General features: G+C 38.2%; 1 protein-coding gene across 1 annotated transcript; it reads right to left on the bottom strand.

Annotated features, from left to right (window-relative positions):
• Positions 1-1,571: 1,571 nt before the first annotated feature.
• igfbp1a (insulin-like growth factor binding protein 1a) lies at positions 1,572-3,748 on the bottom strand. The gene is made up of 4 exons (XM_083563390.1): positions 3,081-3,748; positions 2,777-2,949; positions 2,275-2,403; positions 1,572-2,002 (listed from the first exon to the last, which is right to left on the bottom strand). Exons 1-4 carry the CDS (start codon positions 3,448-3,450, stop codon positions 1,877-1,879), a joined length of 798 nt encoding a protein of 265 aa, XP_083419516.1. The 5' UTR covers positions 3,451-3,748; the 3' UTR covers positions 1,572-1,876.
• Between the last annotated feature and the right edge of the window lie 6,000 nt (positions 3,749-9,748).

Genomic DNA, 9,748 nt, shown 5'->3' with positions numbered 1-9,748 from the left:
AAAAAATATAATTCAAGACAAGAAACATGCAGAAAAAAAATTAATGCAATAGGCCCATGTGTAATCCGGCTGCACTGAATGTAATAAATAATCTTTTAGGTTGTCATTTGTTTCGTTCATCACACAGCAATTTTCATAATGCACCATCATAACATTTATCTCCATTAGATTTCTGTGCTTGTAGACTTTATTAGAAAAGTGTGTGCGAACAGCAGGCCTTTTGAGCATTTGACAAACACATTTTTTTGTCTGTAGTTTTAAGTGATATTTTAAACAGACAACATTTTTTAACATTATAATATTTCTACCTATAAAATAATTATTTTTTATCCAATGAAAAGGCAAATTTGTCCTGCCACCAATGACACTGTGTTTTATATAGAGGTAATTTATTTATTTTTTTTACATAGGACTCCCGTGATTTTGCAGATTCTCACAGAAATCAGATAGTATTACCTGCTGCTATAAGTGATTTCATTGTGTAAGAGAATGTGAGTAAAAAAGATGTGGGTAAAAAAGTTTAGTGAATGGTGCCAGAGAGGCTGCCTGCTTGGACTGTAGGTGGGGGCATTCCTGTGCCCACACCAGCACAAACAGTGAGCAGGTCAAAATCGCTGCAGAAAGCAGAGCCTGGTTCCCCCAAATACCAAGCTAAAATTAGTGCACAGCTTCACTGGCGATTACCATGATAAAGACACACAAGCTCTTAAATAGAGTTCTACCCACTGGCATGTTTTTAAGGCACACGGGAACTTAATGATGAGCCGGCAAGGTATATTTTGAGAGCAAGTAACTGTTGATGGTTTCAGGTCATTTCAGGTATCACACAATATAATTTATTGACATCATATTTGGCAAAGTGGGTTTAATGCTTTGTTTTTATATAGCTTCTGAATTGCACACAAACACCAGAAGAAAGACATTTTTTCTCACAATTTATTAAAAAGGCACACACATATATTATATATTACACCATATACAAGCACTCAATCTTAAGTGGTCCTAAATCCATGGACAGGAAGCCACACTGGCAAAAGCAAAGTCTCTCCGAAATAACACAGACATGATAAATCTTCAAAAACAGAGGTAGGAACAGGTAGTTACCCGTTTCAGAAGATACGAAGACCAATACCCATCATGCACTGCGGAAAATATAGAATTGTGAAAGCTTTAGTCTTCTTCACTTAGTTGTGCAATAGTGTACAAAAAAGGCAAAAAATAAAAAATAAAATAAGGTCATTAGTATAACAAAAGAAAATGCATCGAAAGCTTAATGCAGTGACAATGTGGTTTGGTCATGCAGTGCTTTTTTTTTTTCCATTTAGATTCCTACCAACAATCTGTTAAAAAAGATAAGAGAACTGACACTGATACAAACAAACTGAACATATACATTTATACACCATACAAAAATAATAACAATAATAAGGCATACGGTATAAATATCTTCACCCAAACAATTAAATGAATACATTCAGTTTAAATAAATATGCATGTAGGTATTAAGTAACTAGAAACATATTAATACAGAATCCTTTCAGAAACAAGAAAAAAAATATGAAAAAAAAGTATTTCTTTTTTCTTTTTTTGGTGGGTTCAGTGAACTAATATTCACTCATTTAAAACAGTGTACCTGTAAAAAACAAAACCATGTAGGCTACAATAAATAAATAGAAAATAGAAAAGAAAATCAGTGGCATTATATGTCCTGTATATGTGTGTGTGTGTGTGTGTGTGTGTGTGTGTGTGTGTGTGTGTGTGTGTGTGTGTGTGTGTGTGTGTGGAAATAGTCCATGAGTGGAAGAGTTCCTTAGGGCCTGAGCATATGTGTGTGTGTGTGTGTGGGGGGGGGGGGGGGGGGGGGGTCAGTGTGTGATCAGTGATTGAGCTCCTGAGGGCAGTCAGCATCTGTGGGTAGTTCACTCGAGCCCACAATCTTTTTTCCGTTCCACGACGTCACACACCAGCACTTCCCCCTCTGGCCATCCAGAGACGATTCACACTGCAGACAAAGCAACAAAACTATGTTTGTACATAATGTGGCTTGAACACCGAGGAAGTATATGAGCGGCGTTGTGTTGTGTAACATCACAAAACAATTACATCAGCTCTAAACAGTGAGTGTGTATCTCTTCAGCAAACTGGATGTTCCTGTTCAGCCTTGATTTGACCCAATGAACTTCACAAACAAAGTTATTTGTGTGTTCTAGTTTTTGGGTTGGATGTCTTACTGTTTAACTGAAAGGAATATCGGACGTTGAGCTTTTGGTTTACCTGTTTGGAGTTGTACAAGCCTTGTTTATCACAGTTAGGCAGGTAGAACTTGGTCAGCTTCTCTTCCAGCTTCTGTTGGGATCGAGCGATTTTCTCAAGAGCTCTCTGTAACTCCACATGGCAGGGGCCCTGAGACAAAAGAGTCAAATATATATTAGATATTTTCATTATTATTATTATTTAATCCATGCTGTTATATGTTGCCAGCCCTTCATATTATTTATCTCATGTGCACGTTTCCTTCTGCAATTCAGTAGTAGGATATTGTTTAGTTGGTGTTCAATTAGTTACCAGATGTGCTGTAGTTTCTCCCACAATTTCTTCATCATAAAGTTTTCACATTTGTCAGCAAACTCTGGTTTTAAGCATAGTCCTATTCTGCCCTCTAGTGGTTGAAGATGTTACCAACATGTGTCCCTGGTTGATTATTTGTATTATTATGCCACTGATTTGAAATAAGCAAATCCAATTGCATTGTTAAGCTTCTGCTAAATCTACACACCTGCTCAACTAGTTTCCTTCGGTAGGTTTTTACTTTGGACTTCATGCTCTCCTGAGCGCCGCTGAGGAGCCACGGGCTGTAGGGCTTCATGTGACCCGACACGAGGATCGTCGAGGCGGCTTCAGGACCTGCAGAAGCCTCGCTCCGACCACCATTCTCCAGCTCGGGATGATCTGAGGGGGAGAAGCGAAAAAAGTTGTTCTTTAAGATATGGGAGGGAAAATACTCCAGAGACGTGCAGATACCCAAAAGCATCTTCTAATCCGTTCTTAGTCTTAAGGATTTTGTAGGACAGGCTGCCTACCTGGCGCCGGCTGCGTGCGGCTGTGCACGTCCTCGCTGGTCTCGGTGCATACGGCTTGCCCCCGCGTGAGCGCGTGCAGTGGCCGCGTCTCTCCAGGCGCGGGCAGGCAGCGCAGCCCGGAGCCGCATGGCGCCGTGTAAATGCCGCACTGGTCCCCGCGCTTCAGCGCGCACGCCATGCAGCAGCCGCAGCCCGGCTCGCGCAGCACCTCGGCGCAGCCCGCGTCCACCGGCGGACACTCGGCCTCGCGCTCCGCGGTGCAGGGCGCGCACCGGATCGGCTCCAGGAGCGGGGAGGCGCGGAGCTGTGGCGCCGAGAGGACCGCGCCGAGGGCCACCGCGTGCAACAACTTCAGGAAGACTCCGCTCATTCCAATGCGATCAGATACCAACCGGCTATCAGATTAAATAGAATCGATCCTAACGCCTACTTTTTGTTCCTTGGGGTCTTCTCGGGTGGACGGACTTGCGTCGTTCTTCTTGCGCCCGGTGAAATGACTAAGCTCTGCCCTCCACGCACTGAGTATTTATATGCTCCAGGAGCAGCTGGCACGTTAATGTTTGATGCGTCCGGAGATATTAATGATTTCTGAAAAAAAGAAGGAGTCAAAATCCCGCGTCGCTCTGATTGGCCAAACTGGAGCTGGTTCGATTTGCTTATTTTCATACAACACGCAAAATGCGTCAATAGACCTATTTATTTTGATGACACGTGGTGCCGGAACGGGGAGAATAACACAAAGTAGTGATGCAATCTGCTTTTAGACTTGCATGACTCTGTATAGGCGGCTTCATCCAAGCAGTATGGGTTAAACTGGGCATGATAAGATATGCATTGGCATTGCATGATTTATTTATATAAATATATCAAATAAAGGCATTGTACACTGGATCCAATGAAGCATTATAGGTTGATTGACTTCGAATGTATCACTTAAAAAGCAGATAATAATAATAACAACGATAAAATGTAAGGTCTGGCTGATAAAAAAAAAAAAGCAAATCATCATAATTTAATATAATTGAATGTAATATTAGTGTTCAGAACCATATAGTGAACTCAGTGTTTGCTCAGTGTTCAAAAACTCCAAAACGTCCTAAAGGTACACCTAGTGTGAGTAGTGTAGGATTGCAAACAAACAAACAAATAAATAAATAAACAAAAAAAACAATGACTCGAAGTGTTATGTTTAGCTTGAAATCCTTCTAATGCATTAATTCACATGCATGCGTTTCTTTAACATTGAAATGTTGCACTGGCGCGCGCAGTGCCATCAATGGGAAATGTATTGGCATTAGACGAACAATTGCCTCCATTCAGGTTTTTTTCTCTCTCTCTTTAGAAAACACCTCCTCCCTGTGTAAACTCATTTATGACGCCAGATGACGGCGTCTCGGGTGCTCTCCTTAAACCCATGTCAGTCACACTGACTCCCATCCAAAAGCACGTTTGTCCCGCGCGCTGTGTTCAGTCCGGAGATCGCGCTGTTGAAGCGCGCCGCTGCCCGGCAACTGTGGTTACGTGACCTTGCGCGCGGAATGGATGGACGCCCGTTCCGGAAGTAGATGAGTGCTATTGTACCGGCCCGTTTCCCGGGGAGTGACAGAAGCCGCAAACGCTATGCCGACCAAGCGACAGGAACTCTGGCACGTCTCCTATGCCGTGTCTAGAACAGTGTGCTTCCAATACCGTTTCCGTCACGTGCCAACTTTTTCTTTTTTCAACTTTTTTGCATGCTGACTATGGAGATAAATCCTTCAAAACCATCTCCACAAACCAATTAAAAATATATTCACTCTAGTAGGAAGCCAATGCATTGGGAGGAAAAAAAAAATAACTAGACTTCATCAAACACAAAACATTGCATCTATGGAACACAACACATTTCTAATCACACATGAATACACTCAGACCCAATTCACACAGGTGGCTCGAGAAATCAGGATTATACACAATACAGAGCTTATGTACATAAAAATGGTTTTAAAGACTAAAACCACTTGTCCAGAGAAGTGAAAAGAATCAGTCTCATCACATTTAACAATGGAAACACTCCATGTAGGCAAAAAATGCTCACGATGATCCATGTCTGCCAAACTTAGCAACTTAAAGGCAAAGAAATGTCTTAAATTGCAACCAACAAGAAAAAAGAAAAAAATAGAAATGTGTAATAACAAATAATTTGGCTTAAAATTTTAAAATAGGGATGCAATCTTGCGGTAAGGCGATACAAGTGTACACCTACAACCTGAGGCAAGTGTAATCCTTTAAGAGATACTAAATAAATACGAACTCTAGCTACATTATGCATTAAAAATAACAAATGACAGCTGACAGGCATTTCTTTGTGTCAAAGCTCTAGGCTTACAATACTCTACAGGGACTACAATGCATTCATTATTTGAAAACTATCAAGGCATCTTATAAGAATGTATTAAGATGTTTTTTTTAAAAACAGGTTGAGAGAGAATAAGACAGCAGAATGATATATCCAGTCTTGTTCTACATAACATTACATTCTAAAGTTATTATTATTATTATTTACGCATAAATCAGTTTATTTCAGCACAGTGAGTCTGGAGAGTTTCGCCAGGCATACGCAGAAAGTTGTGTAGTTTTCATTGCAATATCAGGATACAGTTTGGAATTCAATGATTAAATGAAAACACATTTACTGATAATATGTAATTATATTGTTTACAATCTGACTCCAATTATTTGGCATAAGGTCATTATTTAGTATGAACTATAGCATGCATTAACCAAAAAATAAATAAATAAATAAATAAATAAATAAATAAATAAATAAATAAATAAATAAATAAATAAATAAAATGCAGGAAATTGGGTCAACCCAATCAGATTGAATGGTTTACTTTAAATAAAGCCATTAATTAACTGTTAATTAGTTTACATATGCAGATGAAAAGATTAAAAAAATATATATTTTTTTATAATTTACTTTTTTTTTTCTTCCCCTTTTACATAACAAAAAAATATATAAACACATATATATTAGTCATTTTGACCTGCTTTACAAAGACTTGGGGTAGTGATATAAAGAAGGAATTTTTTTTCTGAACCTATATGAAAATAAATAAAAACCTATATGAACCAAAAATGAAAAATTATTTTAATAATAAAGTAAAATACATTTACACCATGTTGGTCCAGTTTGCCTCACCTTGTGCATTCTAGGGGTATTAGTCCTTCAAGCTTGAGGTTCCTCAAGTAATAATAAATACACAAATTACATTAATACAAATACGCAAATGTAAATGAGTAAGAACTGTATGTAAATATCTAATTAAATGTACAGGTGACATACAAAATAAAATTAGGACTGCTTATAGTTTTCTGTTAAAGGTCTTGCTTCCAGATGGAATGTGAAACATTTGGGGAAACATCGTGCTTGCATTAAAATTTTTATGAGCTGTTTCATTCTGCACAGCAATTCACTGCTCTAAAGTCGGTAAGAGGTCATTTAAAAAAAAAATTTTTAGAAAAATTTAACACAATACCGAGGGGGCTTTTGTAATTTTAAGTGCTGGTTCTTTGTTTGTCTCACATTGTTTATATGCTTACACAGAAATGTTTGTAGTACTAAACTCCAGAGTACGAAAATATGCGTGTTATCATTTGTTAGCAGAGAAACACTGCACCATAGAGATGACATTTATCACATCGGTAGTCATTGCTGCTGGTTTTTGAGCAGGAAATCCATGTATGGACTTGTATCTTTGACCAGGCAGTTTGAGAATGTCAAGAGTGCTTGAGTAAATATTGGATTATTGCCCATGGGGTTAGACTTGATCTAACCCCATGAGCAATAATCAATCTGGGCTGAAGGGACTTTCACAGAGCTGCATTTTTGTGTGTCACTAACAGTTCAAACGCCATTAAAACACTATAATCTATATATTTACTACATCAATTCAAAATACACTAGGAGTCTGTTCAGTGCTGTAAATATCTCTGTCTGCATTCGGATTTGAACTGAAAGGCATTGTTGTTATAATTAAACCCATTACCATTGTGCCAAAAGAAGCTCTAGTAACACAAACAATACACAAGGCTGCTTAAAAACGTTATTTCTAGTTCATAACAACAATTTGGAAAAAGCAGAAGATCGCTTTATTTAACTCCTGCACTTTTACAGCTAATGTGAGTGAGCAAACTATGGATCTATCTTGTAAAACAACAGCATCCTTTTTAAGACTCATATTCTTTTGACAACACTAAGTAAACTATCATATTTTAGCTGATGTAATTAATTTAGTGCACCTTCTATATCTGTTGTTGTATCAGTATAATACTCTGATATCAGTATAATACTCTTTCTTTTCAATCTGAATATTGCATTGACTACATTCTAGGACATACTAATTAAGTAAATGTTGCATATCAATAATGTGCATTTGAAATTGACTTTAATGTAGTTCAATTCAACCTATACTGTACGAAGATATAGTAAATGCGTAAATTCAGACCCAATTTATGTTACATCTGCCACGAAAAATGTACCACTTTGCACTAAATCTTTTAAGTATATACCCTGCATAGACATACTTGAATAATCGTTCAGACAGAAACAAATAGCTGCATGTGTCATTTTCCTCCCTAATACTTGGTTAAGCCCTCCCATACCTTAATAACAGAGCCGATCTTGCCAGGATGCTACAAATGTTTTAAATTCCTGTCGGTTTTAGTCCACGTTTGCCCTGACTGGGTGCGGTGCTGCTACAGGGATGCAATTAGGGCTGCAGCTATCGATTATTTTAGTAATCTACCGATTTTACCATCGATTAATGGAGTAATCGGATAAAAAGTACTTTTTGTTTATAAAAAGTAATACTAAATATACAAGAGAAAATAAGTCAGAACTATTAAAAAGAACAAGTAGTCTGTTTTATTTTTTTCAAAATAATAAATACATTTTTATAGATATTAATCTGTGAAAACTGAACCTATTTAGTGTATTTAATTGGCATTTTACTATAAAATGCAAATTATATTTTTTTATTAAAAAAAATCATAAATAAAAATATAAAAATCTATTTTAAATGAACGCATGCGAATGCCAATTTCCACGCAAAGGTTGTAAAAAAAAAAAAAAAAAAACGGAGAAAGTGCGCACCTGTAAGTATGGTGCGTCAGTAATAATGGTCCGTGGGGAAACAGTGCTCTTTATGTAGTTAAATGGACTAAACGAAGCATCATGCTTTTTTGTATTCAAATTACTTAAGTTACTTAAGGAATCGTTTTAGCCCTATAGATGCAACAATTTTTTTGTCAAGGAAAAAAACAACTTAACTGATTATAGCTGGTTATAAAGTTACCAATGACAATGTTCACATTTATTTTCATTTCTTAGCAATGTGCACATTTAAATCATATACATTTAAATGGAGTCCCATGGTATGTTTGACTTGAACCAGTGTGTACAGCTGGGTTTAAGACCATTCCATAACTGTCTTTCTCCTGCTGCAGACTCCGACACACCCAGATCCTATACCTCAGACGACCTTGTTTTTCTACTAAAGAGTTGCAGACAGCAAGTTAGGCCTTGTGGGAATATGTGCAGCTCTCTGTTCACATCAGCAAACTGAACATCTCCAGACCCCTGGGCACTATTTACCTTGACACTCTTTAACATGCTTATAGCGCTAGTTAGGGAAGCTTCAGAAAAAAGTGCATGACAGGGAGGGGAGGAACGGACTGCAATGTGTGACAGGCATTTGCAGGTTTATTAGACTGAGAGTGGTAGTTGATCCAGTCAAAGAAACCAAATGAATCAAAGCTGAGTCATGTGGGGTCAAGGCTAGATATACAAAGAGCGCTGACACACATATACATACACGGGGCAGCAGCTTGCAGCCGAAAAACAGAGCAATGATAATAACAAATCATACAGTTGCTGCTTTCCCCTACCCCCATCCCTCTGTCTGAGGACACAAGGTTGCTGCCGTATAAGGCAATGTAAACTGCAAAAGACATCCTTGTGTTTAAACGGAGAAGGCATTTGAGGACTGGAAAACAGACACATACACGATACACATAAGGCAACTCAAAGAATAATGCTATCACTGGTATTATGTTAATCAATAGTTTGAATAACATTCAAAGTTCAACTTTATTAGAGTCTTCCCAAAGTGGTGCAAAACCCCCCACCCAAAAACAGTGAGCTGTTCCTAGACATAAATGCCTTGATGAGAGAGATCAGAGAACAGTGCTGCAGGATGGTTAACAGGATATCAATAGTAACTCAAAGCATCTCAGAATGCACAGTGCTGCAAATGAGGAGGATGGGTAACAACTGCAGAAGATCATGTCAGGTTCTCCTCCTGTCTGACAAGAACAGGAAGGCCGAGGAAGCCTATAGTCAATCTCGCTTATTCTTTTTTAAGTATTTAAACACTGGTTATTTGAGTTAATATAGCTTTCTAGTTGGCTTGAATTACTCTAGCTATTCTCCTCTGGAGGCAATTCTGCCCTCAGAATTTTCTTTGTTTGTTTCTTTGCACCATTTCCATCACAGAATCGCAAAATCACATTAACATTGTGGAAGAAAATTCCAAAGATCAGCTAATGACCCATTGCCATGTCACTAGTTTTTCCATTGCCAACACTGTTTCTTCCTTGGACCACTTTTGGTCACTGCAGACCGG

The sequence above is a fragment of the Silurus aristotelis genome (genome assembly GCF_946808225.1).
Source record: "Silurus aristotelis genome assembly, chromosome: 15".
Lineage (NCBI taxonomy): Eukaryota > Metazoa > Chordata > Actinopteri > Siluriformes > Siluridae > Silurus > Silurus aristotelis.
This window is presented reverse-complemented; position numbering and strand designations above follow the sequence as displayed.